The sequence below is a fragment of the Anabas testudineus genome, chromosome 10 (genome assembly GCF_900324465.2).
Source record: "Anabas testudineus chromosome 10, fAnaTes1.2, whole genome shotgun sequence".
NCBI classification, from domain to species: domain Eukaryota; kingdom Metazoa; phylum Chordata; class Actinopteri; order Anabantiformes; family Anabantidae; genus Anabas; species Anabas testudineus.
In genome coordinates, this window is record NC_046619.1 from 20078512 (window position 1) to 20104749 (window position 26238).

The 26238-nt window shown below is 38.6% G+C and overlaps 1 protein-coding gene across 6 annotated transcripts in view; it reads right to left on the minus strand.

Moving 5' to 3' along the window:
• LOC113160188 (LIM and calponin homology domains-containing protein 1) overlaps positions 1 to 26238 on the minus strand; it is a 65361-nt gene that overhangs the window by 25471 nt on the left and 13652 nt on the right. For all 6 annotated transcript variants that reach the window (XM_026357282.1, XM_026357286.1, XM_026357283.1 and 3 more), the window contains exons 2-7: positions 15499 to 15569; positions 13042 to 13111; positions 8312 to 8418; positions 4869 to 4899; positions 2050 to 2160; positions 460 to 658 (exon numbers count right to left, since the gene is read on the minus strand). In XM_026357282.1, the coding sequence (XP_026213067.1) occupies positions 460 to 658; positions 2050 to 2160; positions 4869 to 4899; positions 8312 to 8418; positions 13042 to 13111; positions 15499 to 15569 (589 nt within the window). The remainder of the gene's footprint in view (positions 1 to 459; positions 659 to 2049; positions 2161 to 4868; positions 4900 to 8311; positions 8419 to 13041; positions 13112 to 15498; positions 15570 to 26238) is intronic.

A 26238-nucleotide genomic window follows, 5' to 3' on the forward strand; every position in this document is an offset into this window, starting at 1 on the left:
ATATAAACCATGTGGTAAATACGGCCTCAACTATATCAGCACTTTTTATACTGAACTTCAGCCGTTTAACAAGACATATGGCTGTGGCTAAAATAAAACAATGGCCACAGACTGAATTTAAAACAGCACTGAGGTCATTCATTTTATTCTTTCAAATAGCCTTTGACTAGCCCCGGGCGTTGTCCCACAAAAACACACAGGAGAACAGCAGCTTTACAACAGAAGGACTAGAAGAACAATGAACCTCATTTATCTATATACTGTATCTGTATGGCACAGTTTACCCAAACAAAACAGCAAGTACTGAATTACTTCCCTTCACCAGACAAAACGCTGTGACTAAAATGACACAAAAGCTACTGAACACATTTATCCTGTAACATTTAAAGGGTGATGATTTTTAATTATCACCACTATATCCAAACTATTATGGGTAACGTAATGTATCATGTGTCCTACCATCACTGCTGCCACGGGCGACCAGGACGTCTGGTGACGGGGTTTGTCGTGAGCGTGACCCGAAGGAGTCCAGGCTGTCGAATGAGTCCTCGCGGCCGTGGCGTGGGGGGGAGAGCGAGTCACTGCGCTCAGAGTCCCAGCAGTCAATGTAGCCACTGTCCCGGATGCTACGTTTAGGGCTATCTGCCTCCTCCGCCTCCTAAACATTTATACACACACACACCCTCAGGTTATATAAAAGCACAGAAGGGTATAAAAAGTGTGTATACAAAAGGAAAGTGACTTATTATTTGGAGTAAAGTACTCAAAACAATCATAGTACCCAAATCTTTAGACAGAATTCCTTTTGGATTCATTCATCAGTTGGCACTTAAGAACTCTTATTAATTTGTGTCTTTAAATACATACCTACTACAAACATCTACTGTATTTATCCATCAACCTCTCTCCCTCTTCAATATCAATGTTTTCGCCTCAGTGACCTCCCCCTTTGTCTGTGTACAGCTGAAACATATTTATGCAGCAATGGAAGGTGGGGAATGGCCTTTCCTGTCTACCAAAAGACTAGTTCCTGACCCCTATACTTGATCTGCAACTCCCAAAACTCAAGACAAAGTTTTTATAATGCTTTCAAGTAGACTCAAATGTCATAGAATTGCATTGCAAAGTAATCTGGTAATGGTCATATTGAAGAATAGGTGTAAATTCAGACAAAATCCACAGTTTTCTACAATGATTCAAGCTTTTATTATACAACTGGCTGAATTTTCAACCTATTAATCAAATCTATCATCTACACCTTGCCTATAATAACAAGTTTCCAGGTTTTGTTCACTCAATTTACATATAAATTGCCCTCTCATATTATATTTCTATTTTATCTAGCTAGCTTTCGAGAAATCTTAGAGAAGCTAATGCCATGCAAGCAGACAAAACTATTATTTTATTCTAAGTGAGCAGATAAAAGTGCAGCTCAGTCTCACAGTCACTCTTCTGTCTCTTGCTTTTCAATAATTTTTGTAAGGCCGAGGCCACGTTTTCAAAGTAAACCAATGTGCTTTTCTTAACTTTCCTAGTTTATTTATATTAACGTTTTAGCTGCATGGAAAAATTCCTTTATTTTAGTGAACTACAATGTGTGAATGTCTGGGAAAGTAATCTTTCTGATTTGGCAGTGACTCCTCACTTTAATAGATCAGCAAAGGGATGTCATCTTGTGAAATAAATCACATGGGGTTGACATCATAGTTATGATCCTCATAAACTGAGTGAGTGTGGGTGGGTGTGTCTCTCTTAGGGGTGAATTAATACTAACTTTTCAGTTTTGTTTTGGGTCAACAAACACAGGGCCATCACTTACACTTGAGCCCAGTTTAACAAAGATCACCAGTAGACAGGGGTGTTATTTCTGAGAACTCTAACTGCAGATTAATTCAGATCAATTCAGTGTTTATTTAGTAGGAATTGTGTGTTTTACTCCAGGGCATTTTGTGTGTGTGTGTTTATGAGAAACAAATGTTTCCCTACCCTTTACACAGTACCACGCCAGATATGGGAGAATTGTAAAATGACAAGCATGACTTAACAAACCTTTCGCATCTGTGACAGCAGGCCCTCAAACTCTTTCAGGTCCAGTGTGGGCCCGTTGTATGATGTACAGCTGTTGGCAGCACGACCCAACCAGTAGATGGTGATTAAAACCTGAAATACAAAAGAACAAAGAAGAAAAAGAGAACAAATGAGATAAGATAAACTTCATTAATCCTCAGAATTAAGAGAATTTCAGGAGGCTAGAAAGCTAGGACCACTTAAGTTGAGGTTTTAGATGTAAGTGTTCAGGGTAATTTAAAACAATAGCACAGGACAGCCAGTGATCCTGAGAGCAATCGTAAATTAAAATTCCTTATTCTAGTCAAAGCTCTGCATAATGATACCTTGGATCTGGACATACTGTCTATTACACTCAAGACAAAACATGCCACTCATTCATACACTGAGACAATTTGTTTGAGGTCTAAGTTAGCTGCTCTAAAGAAGTAACTGCCAAAATATTTGTAAAAGGCATTTTAATTCACATCAATTCAATTTCCTTAAATGAAGAAACACCACACACTCCTATCCACCAGACATACACTATGTAAGTGAAACATTATAGGCCAACATGGCACATTTGATTGCTCTTCTAAATGGGTAAAAGTGCTACAAATAGCAGTTTTCCACATGCAGAGTGAATTGTAGGAAGGAAAAGTGCACAATATCAACACTTCACAACATTCACCACTTTGTTACTTTCATTTCCTTCCAAAAGCTGGTGATTTTGCATCTGGGACAGCAGTCCAATGGTAGTTAAGGCATTCTGTACAAACACGACAAGACTGAGCTATTGTTCTGACCCTGAAACTGATCACTAGCACGTATCCTGCTAACTTATAATGTCTCTGGTGGAGTCAAAGTGATTTATATTTGCCTGTTAAAAATTTATTAATCTCATCTCCTACCAACCCAGTAAACATGTGAATTCAGTAGTTCAATGAGGCTGTACTGTTACTTTTGCTTACAACCCAGTCCCTCGAATTTAATGCTGTGTTTTTGGAGTCAGCTAAATGGCTAAAATGCAGAATGTACGAACTGACTGAAGCCAAAGGGAGATCACACAGAGCTGCACCTTTAGCACCGTTGGCTAAAGTGTTCCCAGCTATATTTACTGTGTCCATGTCAACCAGCACTCCACAGGGATTGCTTTGATAAGAAAGCTCAGCGTGGCTTAATGTGTTTATTTCAGTCATACTGTCAGTGTAAACACCCTCTGTCGTTCAAACACACTGTTTGCACAACTGGTCTACTGATCAGAAGAAGCGGTACTTTTTTGTAGCATACTATGCCAATTTCTAAAGGGACAATAAGATTTTAAACCCAGTAAACAATTAGAGCGGAAAAGAGCAGACACCAGAGGTTTAGATATTCAAACATGTGAAAACTACAGGCCATTTGTACGTTTGACACTAGTTTCTATGTAAATTAGCATATATTGCTTCTGTGTCACCAGTGTAATCAACACATTCATTGAAACTCCTATTGAAAGTGGGTCAGCACCAAATCTGTCTCAGTTGCCTACTAGTCGCTTTAAACACAAATCCATATTGATCTCAAACCACAACCACGGTAGGAGAACATGCCACAACTGTAACCGCATGACTTAGATATGTAACACTAAACCTACGACACAAGGTTGTAGTAGTTCAAAGAAAACATGTCACTGAAATTTTGATTGACAAGAAATGCAAATAAACGTTCTGACAGTGAAGGGCTTGCACAGTGTCTAACTTGCTTTGCCCTTTCAGTTTGATCAGCCGTCTGCTCTGCCAGATACAGTAAGACCTGTCAAAGAGGTTCCATGATAAGTGACAACACATGCTCTTTGTTTTATGTGCAAACGCGCTTTAGTGATGCATACACAAAGGCATGAATAAACCCAAAATGAACCTACAATGTGAACAAATGCACATCAGGCCGTGCATGCACACATTTAAAAACATCATAATCCATAGACTTGTGGTACACTGAGAAACACATTCTCTATTAGTCATCAAAAAACACGCATGCAAAAAATCAACCCATGCTGATACCTGCATCTGCTAAACAATGATCTCATTAGTTCAGAAATATTCCACTTGTCCATGCAATATGCTCTTCTTACTTCAAAGTCCCATCTGTTTGCTAAACAACACCTATTTCATCACATCAGCAAATTCCTTTTGGTGCCGTTCATTCACCTCTCAATGTGTGATGTGCTGCAGAGACAGCTGATATCAATTCCTAGTCCTCAGTCTGAGTCTGCAGGGCTCATCCATAGTATAGTAGCATTTCGTAGCAGCGGATCCTGGCTTAAGCACTGGTTGCTGAGCATTTGCAGGCCGTTTGTTTTTGCTACTGCTGCAAAGGCTGGATAATGGGGCAGAGAGTCCCAGTATGTAGTCAGCTAAATGAGCTAGCAGCCCAGGCCAGCTCTGCAGCTCAACACATTAACTTGAACAGTGCACACCAGCATTACAGAGAGAGCTAGAGAGACAGACACAGAGAGAGCGAGCGAGGCTAGCACTGCTTTGACTGCAGAGTGGGCAGGGCTAACACTAAGTGTTCTGCTTCTTAAAGCAGCATTATCAGAAAACTAAAAAGGATGCTTAAGAAAATCGAAAAGGCAACACTAAGACTGTACAATTGAATCATAGAGAGAAAAGAAAAAAATAGGATAGATGCTCTATGTCTAATAACACAGTAAGCAGCAGAGACAAAACACAGTGACAACCACAGTGCAAACAGCAACACTGGGCTATAATTTTTTTCAGTTTTCATCCAAACATACATTTAGCAAACAAACAAATCCACTGTCATCCAGAAGTATCACTTACATTCTTGAGTTTTCGACTGCAGTCACTTGCCCTAGGATGAGACAGAGAGGGAGAGAATGAATGTGAGACACTGACTTCTGGTTTTATTAAATAAAAGTCTTACATTAAGGTAACATCAGACACCTTTAAAGCTTTCCAAAACCAACATATTCACACACAACAACAGCAAAAACTAAACCTAAAACCACACATGGAACTACTAGACTCTAAAATACGCTTGTATTGTAGAAACAATACAAACTTGTATTGTAGAAACAGATGCATGCTAAAACCCCTTACACACGCAGCCTTTCAATTTATCTGACAACTTCTGAACATGTCAGCTTCATGGGTGAATGTGTGTCTTCTAGTGGAGGAACCAAAAGAAAGCCCCAACAAATGTTAAAGTTGATTTTTAAAACAACCATCAAAGGGAACTCATGTTGCTGCTGGAGTAAGATGCAATGAGAAAAAGCACAGAGGGAAACACTGTCAGCATCCAACAGACACATAACCTAACACACAAAGATCAGAGGAGGGCGACCAGCTCCAGTCCATAAAATAAACCTAATCTATTTATTGAGATCAGTATGTCAGACAGATTATATGACAAGGAAACATTTTCACACATGGTCTGGCCACCACAGATTCCAACCTTAATCCCTTTGAGAATCTTTGGAAGAGGAGATGGAGAAGATTTTACACCTCGGTCTGACCCATCATCAATACAGGATGTGTGCAACTTCTCTGACCAGACAGACAATCTATTACTGAAACTACGGTATACATCATGACACTGTTTATAACTAGTTCCCAGAGCCTCAGGGTCACAAAGCTAAACTCACTCAACACAGATGTGACACCCAAATGACAGCTCCTTAGATTTTCCACCACAGAGGTGATCTAAGAAAGAAAGTAGTGTGAAAGCAGGAGAAGATGAGTGATGAAAGCAGCTAGAGGGAACAACGTGTAAATCCTCCTGCTCCACATTTTGTCAGCTGACTAAAAAAAACACAAAGACAGTCTGCTCCTGTCCTGTTACCTTGCAAAAGAACTCTTGAAGTTTCCATGAAGTATTACAAATATGAACTGTCAGGTTCTACGTAGCTTTTTCTCTCTCCATCAATGTCAATATCAATTTACTCTATTTAATTCATACATTTAATTCACAAGGTAGAGAAACATTGTGTGCAATCAGAAAATTACTGATTTAGGACATACATGGTACCTGTACAATGGTACCTGTGCAATTCAATGTGATCCAATACAGTGGGTCTGCCATAAATTCTACTATTACATAGTCTTAACTTTAACTCAGTTTTAAGTTGTCCCTGTCAGAAGCCTGTCTAGCCCCCTAAGGCTTTACCTGTATGTCATAACATGCTTTTTTTTTTAATCAACAAAAACCTCCCAGAAATGTTTTATACATATAATTGTGTTGGGTGGTTTGACCATCATACTGAAGTATCTTATGACTGATGTTTACTTCTACCAAACTAAAAAGGGGAAACACATTTCATTTTTGTTTTTAATGTAATTTCAGAAATTAGCTTGTAAACTAAACTGATCTTTATACTGTTGCATATAAAAAGGCTCTCCTTTCCTCTCATCGACTCTGCCTGACCCGCTGTCACTTATCTTGGAAATAAATCGCTTCCTATCAACACGCAGACAAACAGATATTTCAGGCCTGAGCTCATAGTGTACCACAACCTGCCTGTCTTTACACCTCCCTGTCTACAGCACTTTCCTGGACGAGTAAACACCTGTCCAAAGAGACTTAGGAGGAGAAAGGCACTGGCACGGTTTCCTGTCATAGGTACAAGCTATTAGAAAATAGCTTCCTGTACAACAGAGGGTTATATAACGGCTTGAAATAGCACAGGCCTAAACAGTGACACCACTGTTTCCTTGAAGATTTGTGCTACTGTACCTGTATAGGTTGTATTCTTATTTCTGATATTTCTAGAGTGGACATATGCATGTTTACTAAGTACTGAATTTGTTGTTGAATTTCGGTTTCATAATTTTAACATGTAATAAAGCAAAATGAATTTTACCCGTCAATGTTTGCTCACACACATAATGCAGGAATACTGTGACAGAAAAAGATCCCTGCTTCTTTGCTGCTTAAATTATCTTTTCATGCACTTTTGTAAACAAGGATATTAAACAATCAGTGTTTCCTGATTCAGTTTTTCCCACCCACTCTTCAAGTAAGTGGACATTGGATAGCCTGACAGTTTGCATGTCAGGGAGAGTTCAGTCAGACTGAACTCTGCATGATGCTTAAACAGGCTGTGAATCAAAATACTAAAGAATGTGGAGTGAAATCTGGTGTGACAACAGCTACGACATATGTGGGGGTTGCCTTTGGACTAATGTCTCATTTTCATTATTGCAATTATTATAAAATAATAATATTAATTTACATATTTCATGTAAATAAAACGTTGTACGAGCATCCCTTTTTAAATTGGAGCTAATCATCAACACACACACACACACACACACACACACACACACACACATATTACACACATGCTCAGAAACAAATGCCACATTAAGACTGTACTAAATACACATGCGTTCACACACCCCTCAGCACTTTGAAAGAATTCCTTGTCATGACAGAACCAGTTAAGCAGCTCCTCCTGAGACCAGCTAACATGATCCCCTCTCTCTCCCCCATCTCCGGCAGCACCTTTTTAGAGTCTTCTGTGAATGAAACCTTGTTGATATACAACTAGGGTGAGGATAGCAGCATGGAGCACATACACACCCACACATTCACACAAACACATGCAATATATATATAAAAACTACATGCTTTGTTACCAAGCAACAAAGTAGGTTCAACAAGTGATTGAAAGTCTTGTGTTGCATTTGGCTGGAGTCCAGTTGTGTCTAACAGATATGCTATTGTTGCTTTCCTGACACAGATTCATACAAACTTCCTTTGACTCTCATTTACTTATTTGTGTTGGCACTGAACTGAATGATTGTGTGATGCAGAGAATGACAGACAGCGTGACAGAGAATGACACAAAGAAACACAGAACCAGTGACATGGACAAGCTACCTATTAAGTCACAACTGAAGTGTGCTTCATTAGACAGTCCATCCACATATTCTAGTACAACCCTATCTTTGTTAACATTTGTAAAACATACACAAAATATCTAGAATACTCTAGAATAAAAAGTTTCACATCACTTTCCTTCCAAGACCTTAACAGATGATGTTATATCACCAAGAATGAACAATCTGACAATGTCAGATCGCTTGGTACAAAATGTTCAAACGTTTCTAAATTTATTTTCTAGTAAGTTTCTTATCAATAACTTAGGTCAAATTGCAGTTTGTTGTGCTTTGGAACAATACTGTGTGTACATACACACACACACACATACAACCACATCACCTGTTGAGCAGTATGATAACATTGAAGCCTTGAGTCTTACTTGGTTGTAGGGCGTGTTGACGTGTCCTGCAGGTCTCCAGGGTCAAAGAGTTGTGAGCCTTTCAGTCCCAACTCCTCACAGCCGCGCAGAAACACACTGAGGTTGTCCTGCACACATGTATGATATGAAAAATTAGAGTTCCATTGCACAAACTCAGATAATTAGAAGCAAGGTCAAGAACCTCTTGATTAACTTAACTTAATGTTAAGTCTGTCTCTTTCCACCACGCATAATGCAAAGCACGTAAATAAATGTACAACATGAGATGACAAAAGTCCAGACTATATATGATTTTGATCTAAAGGGTTAATTCTCTACTCTTCAGCAGACAAATATGCAAACACAGCCCAAACACAAAATAAAAATCAGGATACCTGCTTATCAGAAACAGGACACCACCAGGATTTGTGGCCAACTTTTGCTGAGCCTTCTAGGATTACTCCAACTCTCCCTCTTCACCTTTTGCTTCCTTCAGGTTTTTGCCATTCATCATTCACCCGCTCTTCCTCAAATTCTCTTCCTTCTCTTCCTTATCTTTTTCTCACTCTCTCCATCTTCTCAGTGTTCCTCTTTCCTCTGCTCTCTGACGAACCCTTTGTTGGATGCAACCTGAGCCGAGTTCACCTCCCTTGTTCCCAGGTTCTTTCTCCCTGTGTTTCTGTCGCTCTATCCTTTAGAGAGCCACAGCCAAAGCCCGTCCCTCTCCCTCTTTATCACTCCCACTCTGTCACCATTTCCTCTCCACCCTGATTATGCCAAGTTCTCTCCCTCCCTACATCTCTCTCACACCAAAACACAAACATAATAAACTTACCTTCACATACAATATACACACACATTTAAACAAAATCATAATTTCAAGAGCACTGACTCCTAAGAACTAAGAAACTTAATTCAACAACTACTGTAGGAATACACGCTTGCATAAACACACACACACACACACACACACACACACACACGCGCACACACACTAACACACGCACATCCAAACGAACATCCACACACTTTGAAACACTTGTTCTCACGATCCTTTTCCATTTGTTGCAAATACCCCCTCTGCACCCACCCAGCAGCTTCCTGTGTTTTTTGGACAGCTCCATCTCTGCTCTCCTGATGATGTCACCCCATCAACACAAGTACACATAACAATTTCTTGGACAGTGCACAATGTAATCTCATTTGCAACTAATTAATGACTATTACAATTATTGATTAATCATTAATTTATTGTCTCTCCTCTTTCCACTCACCACAACCAAACAAAGCAGATGGCCACCTACATTGAGCCTGGTTCCTTCCTCTCTAGGAGGTTTTTGCTCTCCACTGATGTCTAGTGCTTGCTCAAGTGGGGTTGGTGTTTTTTTTTTTATATAATTCTGTATACAGGTATAGTGCCTTAAGTGCCTTAACATGACTTCTGTTGTGATTTGCATTGAATTCAATTCAATTAATTACATCTTAAGCAGAATAAGGTGGATTTGATGAATCTGGTATCTTAAAGTAATCTTTAGATTGTTGATAGTAAAAAATAAAAAATAAAAAAAAAGACCTATGTAAACATTACTCTAAAATAACAAGCGAAGTATATAAATAATTTACATTATCAATAAAAATAAAAAATATCATTAAGACCTGGCGTGGTAAAGTGGAACAATTCAATTGTTAACTGTGGCCATAAATAAATTTACTTAATCTGAAATGGCAGCTACTGGCCACCATTCAACAAAAGTACAATAACCAATTTTATATGAAACAGTGTACAAGTTCAGTTTCAGGATTATAAACAGCAACAGCAGTAAGCTTTATATTTGACTAATAAAATAAGTAATCATTTAATTCTAAAAAACTGCAGCCCTGTCAAACAAAAACACTGTCTTTTCTGGAGCACTGCACTCTTTCTCCAAAACACTATAATGAATCATGATAATGATTATTCTGTGCAAGAAAAAAATCTACTCCTCCGTACCTCCCCAGCTAAAATATGTTGTGAAATCTTCAACTGTAAGTACTGTTCAAACATTTCCTTCATAGTGAGACCCTTTGGAGCTGCGTGATAAAAAACCAGTAATAACATTTATTCTGTATATAATTACTTCTGAAAATGAAAAAACATTTTTTTTAAATTTATCTTCCATTAGCTGGTATTTTGCATAGTCTTGAACAATAAACACAAACAACTGAGAAACTGGCTCATTTAATAGCAACTTGCACTATGGCAAAAAAGATAATTAGGTGTGTGTGTGTTTCCTAAGAAGCAAGCATAACCTTGTGGAGATTTGCAGGTCACTGCCACAGGAAACTGGGCGTGTACCACAAAGAAATAACTGACAGCTAAATGTGTTTGCAGTAAGACTGAGACACAAAGCCCCTTGGGGACTTTGGGCAAAAGTCATCCAGATGTGGAAATATCAACTATGTGAGAATAAGAAGCTGGAAAATTACAGCAAAATAAATGTAATAGACCAAAAAGAGAGAAATAAAGAAATATAAAAGTTTCCCTTTTGCCTCTGACAATTTTTCATAAGAGCCCAAAGTGTTTCTCTTTTTACATGTGGGTCACTGAATAGTAATAAATGTTTGTGTGGAAAACAACACCTTTAACTATGTGAATTACTACCATTCAGTTTGTAAGTTTGCAGGGTTATCTCCGTTGTATGTCTGTTCACACACTGTAAAACATGAGCACACCAGTTGACCCAGAGACTGCTGCTGGAACAGAGCAGCATGCAACAACCAACCTGTTCAGACGAACACTGAGCCATACAGGCTGAACTGCCAAAACACTGAGGTAGCTGCTTCAATTACAAAACAGTCAAAACTCCTCTGAGACTCATTTTCCCATTAGCCCCCCAAACAGGAAGAGGAAGGGGGAGTAGCCAGTGTTTTATTACGATGTGCAGATAACAGCAGACCTGTTGTTAATGTGTTTCTCACCTCTGTAATCACAGCCAGGGGGATGAAAAAAACATGTAAAGCCACAGAATTATGAAACTTTTTAAGAATAAAGGTAGGTTGTTCAAAAACTCAATAACAAGCTGCAAGGAAATGTTAAGAGAGATTAATGAGGCCAAGTAACCATTTAGTCAATAGTACCATATATCACATATATGGTACCACATATCTGTAATAACTTTAAATGTAAACTTATTTTTATGTCTATTTTTGCGATTTTAAATGTCTCATGCAGCCAGTTTTTGTTTTTTTTAATCCACAGTATTACTAAAAATGCCCGCTATACAGCAGTACCTGCTCAAGTAATGAGAAAATCAAGAAGGAAAAAAGACAGAAGTACATTTACCATGAGCTCCAATGCCATCAACTTTCTGTGTGCCTCTCTTTACAAGTGTGTCCTGTTACTGAAAGGCCACTTCTTTCATATCAGGTCTTAGGTCGTCATGAAAGGGCTCTACTGTAAAGCAATGTACTCGACTGAAATACATCACTGTTCAGGTCTAATGAAATCCACAAGCTCTCTTTTAAAGCAACACAGACTTAAGCTTCTTAAATAAAACCACATATAACAATGTGAAATATTTAGTTCAGGTTTTGAAAGCAGGAATTCCTATCTGCTCCAACGATACACACAGACCACCATTCACCACTTACTATTGTGGTCACAATTTCCTTAAAATAATAACTGTGTTCTTTGAACTTTGCTTTCATCAAATAAACCTCTAAAATTGTTTTTGCATAGTTTGGCACTGTGCTTTGATTCACTGGCCTTTTGTAGGATGATACTGGCAGAACAGAACATCCCAATTCCTACATTTTCTAGTTGTGCACTGGGGCCTCATACTCTTCTTTCTATGCTGGGTAGAGCCAGATTACTCTGTTCTGTGAAGGGAATAGTATTCAGCCTTTTATGAGCAAGCCTTCACATTTAGCAATTTCTCACATTCTCAATTTCTCAACTTCATTTCTCAGAACAAGAATAAACTAGTGAATTTCTGGCCATAGTTGCTGGCTATTAACAGTTTGGGATTAAACCCAAAGGTTTTGATTTTCCAAATATTCAACTGGTCTAAGGAAAGGTTTTAATACTTCCTTATATGGTACAACAGTTTTCACCAAACATAGGAACACATGACAGATAATGTCATACAAGTACAATACAACAAAGTCAAAACAGGACCGATACTGGAACATGTGGATATCACAGATTTGTATGTTGATGGCTCAGAAGATTTCACAGCAAAGCATCTACAGTTTTTCTGGGTCACTCAAAATAGTTTTACTGTACAATAGATGTGCTATGAGGGGCTCAGTGTCACACATGGCTGCTGATGGACACCTTGGCTGTGGGGAGTGAAACTGAGATCTTTCAGCTGCAGGTACCTGTAATCAAATCCTGGTAGCTTATAATGCAAAGTCTGTCCAAGCCACTAAACCTGCATGTCACATCATTATCACTGTATGCCTCTAGTTTTTTCCTTGGTGAAACTTTAGTTCAGCAGTCTCCTACACCACACAAAGAAAACGGTTAACTGCAATTTGAAACATGTAATTAACCTTTGTATTTACTCTGGCACTCAGTCAAACCTGAGTTACTGCAGGATGTATATTTGTAAAGTAATAAGACATGTGGCAACCAACCAGCAGGACCCCTATGATACCACTATGCGATTAATAATGCATAAAGTGTATAAATGTATACAAGAGAAATAACATGTTACACTTTACAGACTACCTAACTTGGATGCCAAAGACGGTGAGGGTAGAGGACTTACCAAGCCAGCTATGGGTGTTTGAAGTCTGTTAATTTTCTTCACCAGACCAGGTTTAATGGAGCTCAGCAACCTAGCAACAAACACACAGGAAAGGGATCTCAATTTTGTTTTATAAAAATAAAAAGCATCTTCATCAGGCTTTTAAATTTGTATTTGTGATATTTCAAGCTCAACATTTCAAACAGTGACCTGGCACAAGTAGAGAAATATCTGCAGGTAGAAGAGATCAAGAGTTTGTGAAACAGAGTGTGTCTCTTTAGAGAAGCGAGAGGGAACAAAGACGGAGAAGGGAACATTTTTAATAGTTCCCACAGTGGCGTCTGGAAGGTTAATAATGACACAGATCCTAAATCAGAGTTGAGAATCATTGCTGCTCCTTTCACCCTCTGGGAGCTGTTAATTCGTTCCAGTAAACCTCATATCACGTAAAATGGTACCTCCTCCTGATGTCATTACTTATTGCAAATGCACAGATGCAAACACGTTTTGTGAAAATAACAGGACTATTCTACAAACTCTGCCTGGTAGTCACTCATGAATAAGCAGTGTCTTTCACTCTCTCTGTATCCAGTTTCATCTTTTGTGTGTGTTTTCATCAGAACAGGCACTCTAATGATTCAGGCCTGTAAAGAAAAACCTCACCCCTGGATACTCTTACGGTATTAGATATCGGCAGGCCTGTGATGTGAGGTATTTCACTGTGAAGTGCTGTAATTTCAATTTTTGGAGAACTCTCCTGCGCTCATCCTGGCTCATCTATTTTACAGTTTGTTTTTCCTGCTGTAAATTTTCCAGAATAACCTAAGGATAAGGGTGTTCTTGATACTACACACATTATCTGTAGGTGGGAGAAGGAGCAATAGCAACACTGAAAACAGTATTTCCACTCTTGAAAAACTGCCTGGAATGAGAATAAAGTTGCAGCCTGCTTTCTTTTTATTCATTTTTTGTTGTTCATCTTTGTGATTGTTGAGCAAGTACAAGAATGTATGAAGGGAAAAAGGCCCTCAAATCTACTATATCTGTGCTGGAAATAATTCAAACATAAAATCAGATTTATTAACTGGAATATGAGGCTGTGTGTCCACAGAAGACTCACAGTTCAAAGCTGTATGATTAACTACAAGAGTGAGAGTGCTTTCCTGGATCTTAAAACACAGACACAATCAAAACAAACAGTACAAGCGATATAAATACATCATGTATGAGTATGAGTATGTACAGGGACAAACACATTTCCTGCTGCCTTGTGTAATAGGAAAAAGAGGAAAAGATATGCAATGTGTTTCACTTGTGAAATGAGGTTTAAAACAAGCCACACAGGACGTTAAAATTGATATAAAATTGGTGAATAAATCACATCTGTAAACTACACAAAGCCAAAATATATCAATCAACACTATACTAATGCTATGTTTCTAATACAAATCACAGTATATACTCTTTAAATTATACTATGTAAGAATTTTAGTGACTATATACAGTAAGAATTCACAGAATTTCAAATTAAACATTATGTTGTATATTTTATTGATGCCCATGAGGACATTCTTGAGGAAATGCAGCTACATTTAAGTTGCTATGACTTTTTTTGTCCAGGGGTTTTGTCCAGGGAAACTTACTGAAGTTATGTGGTCAGAAGGAACAGGGAGTCAAACCACTAACCTTCTGACCCTCTGAGAGAATGTTTAACCCTTTATTAATAACTTTGATTTGGTAAATGATTAATCAGATACCAAAACTATTTTACCACTAGACTAAAAATGTCCTGGTAATCACTTCCATCCTTTAAACTTGCATAAATTTACACCCCTAAGCTAACTCCTAATACTGTCTATATCCTAATTGTCTGAATCACATATGTACAGTTCACCATCACGCTTAGTTTCCAGCATCTGTGATAAGAAAGGTCCACTAGATTTACCACGATATTCCAGAAATTCCAAAAGCAGTGGGGTTGCTGTTAAATTGGTTCTGATGCTTGTATTCACAATAAAGATGGTGTAAACACTGGAGTTGTGTAACCGAACTTGGCACATAGGAATGTAGATGAGGGCAAGCGAGTGTCTCATTTCAGCACCTCTACTCATTATGACTGAGCAAACTTGAGTTCAAGAGTAGCATCAGAGAATGAAGTCTCTTTTGATCACTGGACCACAGTGCTGCAAGAAATCAGCGCCTTTATGACAGAAATACAAGTTTAAGTGCTAATGTTCTTGTTAATTTTGAATCCTGCATAGTTATTATAAATATAATGGTCTTTCTTTCCTTTCTCAAACTTCCTATGAGCTGTCTAGATGTTATGGTAATGAAACAAATACACACTGAAAAGCCAGAGGCATATCTGATGAGTAAAATACAGTTACTTAGGTCAGATTAACAACAACAATATAGGCTTATGTGACTGCTACTGAACAACTGAATTACTAAAGACTGTTAGATATAGTAAGAACTTACTCGCATAGCAGTATCCCATTCTCCAAACCTCCTCTGAAATCTTTGTCACCAAAACATCTTCCTGTCACAGCCTGAAGAAAGAATAAAAGGAGTAAGTTAGCAAAACAGCAAGAGGGCTTCAGATCAAAAACAGAACATAAAAAGATAACTTTAGTTATTGACTCTACAGTGTAGCTATACAAACTCCGCTTCACAAAAAAGAGGAACAACTTTTATCAACACTCTTTTCACATCTTCACTTCACAGTAAATCTTGGGAATGGCAAGGAGAAGAGCACAAAGAGTGGGCAGCCGTATATCAAGTCTCTCTCTAGTTAACAGTGCTAAACACTAACAAGCTTGACATAAGCTGTAATCATCCTGACCAAACGGCTCTGGCAGGCTAATATGTTTTGACAGGGGATTTGTCGGGTAAGAGTTACTGAGACCCTCCGAGGAGGAGAAGCTGGCTGTTTGCATGTATTTGCGTGACTGTTATCAGGTGTGTGTGCTTTTTTTCGGCCACATGCTTCTTATTTGTTGCAAGACCTTAAGGAGGACAAAGCCCTTGTGCAGCAAACTTGTAGATGTTCCAGAAATGTGTAAGATTCAACTGCAGTTGTATGAAACAAATTCAGTTTGAATTGCTGATTTCTGCTCATGTTATTCAAGCTAAATACATTTTTACCTTTAGCTATATGAGTCAATGAATGTCCCACATAAAAACAAACACCTTAAGTGAATACATAAACACAGGCAGTAAAATAACTGTCTCCAACTCAAAAATATGTGCTGTAAAAAAACATTTAGGGCCAAGCCTGCTTAAAATCCATTTGTCCTCACACACGCTGGCAGACAATTGGCCATTAAAAGAGCCGAGACTCCCTCTGGACCGCTGGTTTGGAAGCCAAAACAATTACAAGATTAAATTTCCTGAGAGTTTCTTGTACATTTATTTGCACAGCTGTGGAGAAAAAGTGCAGAGATGTAAACTGTCTGGTCCAACTGTGTGTTTCTGTCAGCTTATTGGCTTGTCAGGGGCCTGGACCTGCTACAAAAGATATGGGCTGCTGTATGTCAGCACGCAGGCTGACGGTAGGCCTCAGTTCTAGTGCTACAGGGTGCAGTGTGAAATCATGTTCGGTGCCTAGGAGTTAGTCAGACAGGAGGCAGAGAAAGATGGGCAAAGAGGAACAAAAGTGGCACAGATTTTCACTATATGTTGACATTTAACTATTGACTGTCACTACTAATGCAACAGCCCTTGTAAACACTGTATTGTGTCTAATTCCAACAGTATAACAGTGAGTACAGTACACTACACAAACGATCTGCATCTCTTTGTCCAGAAGTAGTCTGGCGCTTTAGTTGAGATGCTGCATTAGTAATACAGGACTGTCAGTTTTTACTTATCTATTTGGTGGTGCAAAACTCCTTCTACTGTATAGTCAAGAGAGTTGGTGTAAAAGTTTGCAATCAATTACTCTTTTGGTCCCGAGATGCCCTCATCAGAATATGATGGTACTGGTTACTGTTAGGATCAAAGCAGAGAGGCTGCATTTGCAATGTCAAAAATTCCAGGTCAGTTGTTTCTTGCCACCGTCTCCTACACACAGCTGCATGTTTCTGCCTCAGAGTTAAATAAATGTAGTTGCTTGGCAGCTAAGAATCATACAGCTCTGATGATTCTCTGAGCTCTTTTTGAAAGTATGAAAGTAAATTCATCTGTTCAAAAAATGTAGTGGAGTAAAAGTATAAAACAGCACAAATAGAAATTGAAACACTTAAAAGGTCCTCAACAGCATTACACATCAGTAACGACATGTCAGGTAATCAGCTTAGTGACATACAAATAAAACATGAAATACCACAGATCAGATTACAATGAGTCTAGATACTTGTAGGCGTTTAGATATTTACAGAGCTGTTGCTTTAATATAATCAGTTCCTGAACTTCTTAGTGATACTGACAGATGAAAGGTGAGAATTCAGAGTAACCAGCTCTGCTATCAATGAGCTTTCTGTGTTGACACATATGCAAATGTGAAAACCTACCTTTTGGTTGGTTATGTGACATGACACCACTACTCCTAAGCCTTAGGAACATAAATCTACTCATCTTTATTCACATTAAGCTTACTGGTCACTGGTGTTAGCTACATGTTTTGTCAGACAGTGAGGGCGATTAGTAAACAGGCAGCTTAATATTACTAGACTGCTTTTCCTCAGTTAGGATTCATGGTAATTATCTTATTCTCGCCTTTTCCACTGAACTTCAGGCTAATGTTATTTGGCCAGGAAAACCTTTTTGGCCTTGTCCAATGAGGTTTAACTTAATGAGATTAATCCTGCCTCTAGATCTGCCACTGAGAAATGTTGATTTTGAAGCAATTTGACTAAATGGCAGCAGGTTGCAGATTCTGTAATTTCCTTAACATTTTCATTTTACATCCAATTATGACATTATCTCCATAGTCCTTACATCACAATGTCCTTTAATCTTGAACATAAGTCAAAAGCCCCAGGTCATTACTGTGGATGCAATTTACTAATCCCAGATTCAGTTGACTAGTGAATAGCATTCCCTGGTTTTGTTCATATGAGAGTAGCACCTCATGGTCTGATTTCAGTGAAGACTCAGTGGCCTAGATACTTTTATATCTGCAGCTTAAAACAATCTGCGGCTGACTAGATGACCTTGATTTATGAGCTCCTGAAATGTGTCAGACAGATTTTAGAACTGTGCTTGCTAAAACTGGATGACCTTTTACTACTTTGACATGTAGTTATCAGTCTCATCCAGAATCCCTCATCATACAGTTAATGTGATTGGGCTTTGATGTCTTCTGCCTTGAGATAAAACATGCTGGCTGTTCAACCGATGTGCTTAGAAGTGTCTCTCCAACATCTAGGCCAAGTCCTCACCAACCTTGTCAATGAGTTTGAGTGAAGAGAGAGATTTTAGTATCACATACCTTTAGAAAGGTTAAAACATAGTTTAAGTGCAGCTAAAGACACACAGAAAATTACACTACGTAAGATAAAAGATGCTTAATATTTCCCTATGAGTGGCATTATATAGTTTGTTTAGTTTATGTAGTTTCTATATAGTTGTATAGAAACTGATCACACTCAAAATTCATGATACATTTGATTCATGTACATATGTTGCTCTTATAAGTGTCACCCTGAGCTGAAGAGCACATGAAACTCTCGCCTGGCTGGATGCTGGAATGCTTAGTGGAGACCGCACGTATTTAGGCAACATATAATGCAGAATCGATTAATTTTTATAGTAACACGTTTAGTGTGGAAGGGTAATACACATGCATTGGCCATGCTAGACTGTGACAAAATTAAATATGACCCACTAATAAAGCATGTCTTGAGTAACAGCAGGAAGCTGCAGCTATAATAACATTGCAATAAACGATGTGGTGTTGGATTCCTTTTGCATGAAATTACGTGTTTATGGTAGGTTAATAGCATGGTGTGCAGAAGAACATTACGTCCTTTAAATTTGTCAATAAACACCTAACCAGAAAGCTCTTCTACGCCAAAGAAGTAATAAAATGCCCACAGTAGACCACCCAGACTTACTATTATCTGATCACAACAACATCACAAAACAAAAATTTGGATGGGAACAATAGGATAAGTGTCTACAGTCAATGATAAATGTGGTGCTGATAGGAGAACTTTAAAAAGCTTTTAAATTTAATCCAACACCACTGCGGAAAGATGCATATTAAAAATGCTAGAAACGTCTGGATCCCAGTGTGTTTTTAGACAACTGCAGGGTCATATGAGGAAACTCAATTAAAAAGTGGAATGTGTCGCCTTTGTTGTTTTTCAGTGGAATGTCACCCGCATTGTTTCACAAACAATCAAACGATGCTGGTTGGCTTTTTTCCCCTCTTTTTAACTTCCTTCCTATTGAAAACCCTTCATGTCCAGACCAAAGTTATTCTCATGGATCCATTTCCAAAGCAGCCATCACTATCATTTTCCACAAAGAAAGGAAGTCTCTGTTGGGTTAGAAATGCATGAATGAACTTTGCCGAAGTAAACTTAGTTTTTTGCCAATTCCCATTTCTCTGAGGACACAATAGTGTGTGAATCTATTTTTTGCTTTGATGAAGTGTAAAATAGAAAACCCAATGACGTTTTAGCTTGACAATACCCAGGAGACAGTGCTTTCATGTTTCATGGACATACCATGTCGATATGGTAAGAAGAGAATTTTTGCCTTTATTTAGTTAATGTGGAGGCAGACAGGAAACATGGGAGAAGGAAGAGGGTAGGACATACAGCAAATGACCCCAGCTGAACTCAAACAGGGGACGCTGCAATTACAATTAGGTGCACTGTACCTATTAAGCTACTAAGGTACTACAAGAAAAGACTCCTTTACAGTCACGTCTAGCATGGACTGAGACTACACTTAATCAAGACAACAACCAAATCAAGACCTTTCCATCATGCAGCCACTGAATTCATGACTATATCAATACATTTCACTCCCTGTCTGAACAAGCCTATTGCAATCCCCCTCAAGGTGAAGGGTATCCAGTGAAAACAGATCTATTGCAGTGCTTTCGCAATCTCACAGGCCTCAGCGGTTCTCTGTATCAAATTAACAACCAATAATTCAAAGCTTTAAGATGAGCTACCTTCCATAACTTGGGGAAGTAAAACACTACTTGGGGAAGTAAAACACTACTTATTTCAAGGCCCTGGAGCAAAGTGTGATCAGCCCGTTAAAGAGCTCACAGCTGCTAGCTCAAGGGCTGGTGAACAAAAACAGAGATGTGTGCTCCCAACCCACATGCCAGCTTTATAGTCACATGCCTGCTTTGTAGTGTAGGATGTTGTTTTAAGTGTGTTGCATAATACTGACTGAATCCAACACTATGCATCTAAGTTCAGGAGCACATGTAAACAAGTCTCCTGGCCCACAACCAATAATCTCACTAATTCAGCTTGGTGCAAAGAGCTTAATCTGTACATGCTTCTGGTTCTGATTAACATTTCAAGAACAAGCATGTGCAACCTGGTCATTCAGTAATACAAACATCATGACATGAGCAGGAGGAATAGAACAATGTTGCTAAAACATGCTGGTATAGTCTAGTCTGTTCTATAAACAATACTGAACAATAAAACCACTCAATGTGTCCAGTATTGCAGAACATAAATTGACTGATTCATGGCAAGGCAGAACATGACACCAACACAGAAACACTGAATCAACTGCCATGTTTTTATCATCATAAAAAAGATAAAATCTTGTGTGTTTTTGTAAGAAACAGGATTAAATGGAAATAAATGCCAAAAGAAAAACAAGGAAAACAGGTATTGAAATTAGTAACATGCAACATATGAGGGGGCCCTGTAGCTGAGGGTCCCCTAAACTGTACTTGCATGTCATCAATCACCTGGACTTTTTCACAAACTGCCACCATTGTCACCAACAAAGGAGTCTTGCTGTGCTGTTGGTACACAATCTCAGCCAGGGAACAGGGGAGTCTGTGTTGTGGGTGGTGACCGGAGCAAGCATTTAAACTAAGCTTCTCATGTGTCTTGTTTTGGGTTTTTCTTGGGGCATTTTTATCCTTAAACAATGATAGTAGAGCTCAAGAGAAGAAGGGGTGATATGCAATAAAGATCCACAGTCTAAACAGGGCTGTATAATAGCATTTGAGTAATATCACATACAGTAGATGTTACAGGATATTTGCAACAAAACATTTTTTTTTTACAGTACAAGAGCAAGATAAAAGTGGTGCCAACAAAGACCTGGTAAACAGGATGCATTGTGCATCTTTTTCTTCCCTGACTAATTTTAGCATGCATCATGAGGTCTCTGAGTTGGCAGAGGTTTTATAAGATTTGGACTAACATTGGTTCAAGTTTCTAAAGCCTTCATGGCAGATCACCCCTAAATCACCACAGTCTGTTGCAGATCCAGTCATTACCATGTCACAGACAGCGACAGCTTGGGAAAGTGTTGCCAATAGTTACCAAACATTGGAGTATTCATATGGTAGTGAAAGCTAGAGATGACCAGTCAAGAACGTACACACACTAGTGGAATGGAATGTATAATTGACACAAAAATTCACCCCAGTTTGACTTTGTGGTGGGAGTTGACAACAACTGTCCCAAGGAAGCAACTGAAGAGTTATATCAGCTGAGCCAAGCTGGAACCACAGTGGAGTTGCTTGTCCAGGCCAAAGACAATGAACAAAGAGTTTTATGAAACAGGGTTCATCACAGGTAATGACAGTTAATAGAATATAATTGGCATGGTATTATACAGTGGAATCAGCACCGGGCCACAGAGTTTCATACCAGAGTTAGACCACATCCTCCGAGGGAAATGTTCACAGGGCCTATTGGATAGCAGATGATTTAGCCCATTTTCTGCATAGATGGCCATGTTTCATAGAACAAAAAATTGTAACGTCCGGCATCTTGGAAGACCACCCCAAAGAACAAGAATAATGACCTCCGTCAGCATAAAAGAAAAACATTAATTCATAAAGCATTCAGCTTAAAAACTATCACATAGTTTTTCAAGGGTGACATTAGGAAAATTATGCGTGGGACAGAATGTTACGCAAGACCTTTGTACTTTATTTCCACCAGTTTACCATTCACATGTGCCAACCACACGCTGTAGGCAGCAGCAGTGAATTATGTTGATTTGTAGTCATGGAGAGCACAATAAAAGGGAAAGGAAGACATAAATAAGTGTGCTATTCAAGAGCAGAGAAAAATCCTCAGAGCCAGATCAGTTAAACAGAAGCACATTCTTACAATTTCTGTAGAAACAACGTTTTGAGTGAACAATTCCAGACTACCAGATTGTTGGAGTTTCTACAGCATACTAGTTTATATAGCAGCTTACAGTGTAATGTAGTGTATGCTATTACACACTGAAGAATGTGTAAAGGGAGCTCGACTTTCCTTCAAATTGATAGCTGATTTTTATCATTTCATTAAAAACACATTTTTTACTATTGCTCATTTTAGAGAGACAAGAACAAATGTTCCCAGGCACATGGAGGATCCTATGAGAATCATCTGGCGTGGGAAACCTTACACAACCACTTATTAGTCATGTACTGCTCCTACTCAGAAATGCACTGGTTTCAACTGAGCAGAGGCTACAATATATTTACATATTAGACCAGAACTGTCAGCTAGAGTCACTGGGGCTGATATTTATTGCACAGCCAGGTAGCTACATACACATAATGTGTGATGTTTATAAAAGGGGACAGGATAGCTGTGCAGATTCAACTACTCTCATTATAGATTAGCTTCTCTAATAAATGAACTAGCACCTTTTTTAATTCATCCTGTATATATTGTATATTTTGATGCTAACAAAAACTAAATTTGCTGTTCAGTTTTACACAGTGATGGAATTTCTTCTTGCAGAAGCGGTCCAAAAAAATATATCATTGCAACATGAATCATTAGAACACACACCAGCAAACTCAACATACTATAACTACACAAGCATCCATCAGTTACACGCTAAATTGGAAATGGTAAAATAACAGCTCCCTAGAGGCTACTGCTCTGTTAGCTGCACCGGCCTCCCCACAGCGGAGTTGTTTTCAATGTCACACCTTCGTCTCCAGAGATGGGCCCACTGTCTGTCAGGATGAACTCGCCAAGCTCTGAATAAATGTCTGTTTGTGTTAGAACTGTAAATCTGGAGACGACCTGGAAGTTTGGTTCTTATGTTGCTAAATTCTCAAACATGTCATTAAAGACCTTTATGTAATGGATAAAAAAAAAAAAAAAAAAAACTTTCCCCGTTTTGAGCAAATAAATTTAGATTCACAATTAAACTGCAAAAAATATCTGGGGCCCAAATTCTTTGGCGCAGCACAAAAAAATGTCCAAAAATGTCTAAATGGGAGAATGGGGCTTCTAAAACAGACGGCATCCTCTACAGTGAAGAGGTTGTACTCACACTTCTCATTAACACTCAGAGTGAAGCACCTTGCCTCACAAACACTGGCTACAGAGACAGTTTAACTTAACCAAACAAATGAAATTAATGTTCACAAGCAACGGCTAAAGTGATCTGCCACCAGCCACTGTTGACATTTTGACCAATTAATGCACTTTCAATAGTGGCTAAAACAAGAGCTGCTGGAGGTTTAGCAGCCAACAATTCCACTTCCTAAAGATAATAGCATCTGAGTTCAGGGCATTTTGCCAACATCAGTGTCAGAACTCACTCTGTTTTGCCCAAACTGAATGCTGCACTTTGGAGTCTGGCTGTGTAGTAGAGCAGGTTTGTAACAAACCTACCTAGAACATGTTCCTGTTCATGACACACTTCCTCCTTCCCCCTGCTGTCTGTCCCTCTCTTTCTCAATAGCTTCTAATCTTAGGTTCGTTCAGTGAAAATGTATAATTGTAAACATGTAGGAAACAGCTAGTGAAACAGTCACCAAGTCCACCCCTACCCTTCTTATAAATGTGTGTTGCACATTAACCATCATGTTAACCATCGCGTTTTCGTGGTAAAAGTGGACACTGCAATTCACATTCCAGCTTTTAGTAAACAATAAAAAGACTTATTCCATAAGGACCTCTGGATTTAAATTGTGTTTAGATAAATTTAGTCTAATTTAACCATTTACAAGTACTAGATGCATTTAAATATAATATATTATATAATATAAACCAATTTCCTTACCAGTGCAACACTTCATGTGGAATAAAGGATATTTTAAACTCAATTAAGCCAACTCTTTTCCAATATACTGTCCGCTAGCAGAAAATTAACGCTTTGAGTGTGAGTGACGCTCACACTCAAAGCCACCCCATATCTAGGGTGCAGTTACATCTCAGTGATCATACGATCAAGTTGTGGACTTGCAAATTTTAAGCGATGCAGCAATAACACTGATCAATTGCAATTCAACTTGATTGCTTGGTTGATGAAATAACATGTTATTAATCATCCTTTCTTCTAACCAGCATTTCATTTGCTTCATTTTGTTTCCAACTAGTCTCATACTGGATTCATTCTTATGTCCCAAGAAAACACTGCCAGCTTCTGCAGTGATTAACAACTCTGACCTTCTTCATCCTCTTGTCCATGTGTTCACAGACAGGTTTCTACATGAGGACATGAGGAGTTACAATTATTCAAGTGGATAAATTGATATATCAAGAAACACTATAACAGAGTTACATTCATACAAAAAAAAAAAAAAAAAACTTCCTAAACTAAACATAACCCACATCACCCAAGGTTTTCTTTATAAATAAGCCTTAACCAAGTCTTAACCATGGCTGTGATTATTACTCAATGAGGCTAAAACAGCTTAGCAAATGTGCCACACACTCCCACACTGCAGCCATTCACATGCCAGACAGTGCCATTGCTTCCCAGGCCTACTCAGTTCTATCAACTGTGATAAGAACAAAGTGCGCTGCAAGAAGCACTAAAAGTAGCATAGAAAATGTTAAAAACGTTAGAATTTTAACAAAATGTAGTGTTTTTTTTACCAGTCATTAACTATAGCCATGTAACATACAACAGTCTTTACATTCAGAACAAACACCTGGTATGCAGACAGAGGAGACTGCCTCTTTCTGAACTTGTTTTCCTAAGAGTAAAAACAGTCTGAATTCCGACGCCTGGTCCCTTCCTTATGCCTTCCGTTCCCCTGCACTCTTGATAAGCCCCTCTGATTAAACAAGCCAAATTTCCTGAAACTAAAATGGCCTAGCCCTGAGCTAAATGTTAGTATTCCAGCCAGTTCATCCCATTTCCACACTGATTAGATGATGGAACAATGTTTGGGTTTTGGATTAACCCCACTCCTGGCCCCAACTGGTGCTACTCACTTCCAGTCCCATTTTTCTCCCCCACTACTTTTCTAGGCTTTGGGGGCCTTAAGTCCACAAAACAGGGAAAAGAAGGAATATTGGCATGACGATGGTTTGTCAGTTGTCATGAATAAACTCCAGAGAAAGGGACCTGTGCTAAGAAGGATGCAGGAAACGTTGACTGTCACATGTGAAAAAAAGTGCGGGGTGAAAGATGGGTTGAAAATGATTACATTAACCTACTTTAGCTGCAAGGTGATGCGGACAGTTGTGGGTTGCCTGCCAAGTCATTTACCATTTAATAAATGTGTTCGAGAGAGAGAGAGTGTATAAATAGGAGTGGGGGGGGAACTGCTGCAGTCACACTTTATGCTATTCATGAGCCAATACCATGATACATCCAGGGATGTGTGTGTAGCAATAAAATAGTACAATAGCTATGAAATTTACCATGCTAGCTTAACTTTTGAAAATTATATAGATAAAACCATAACTGACAAAATACAGAACTTATGATCTGTTTATGTAGCTCACCTTTTATTAGGACAAAGCTTGGTGCTACATATCCTTCCAACAGCATTTGGTAGCATCTAAATTAAGACTTGGAAAGGTTTTTCTAGACCAACACTATTTCCACGGTTTAAAATGTGTCACTCCTAAGGATACAACTTGTAAATTTTGCATGATGCTACAACTTCAGCTCAGCTTGGAAAGCTGGCTATATAAAAATACAGCTCTGTTAGTCCAAATTAATGTGTTGCAGCAGCAGAGAAATGTCATATCTCAATTACCACAAAAGTGCCACAAACTCATCTTATTGTGAGTGAGGGAAAGTCACTGCTGGGTAATAATAGAATTAAATATGGAACCAAAATCATCAGAACTAAAGCAT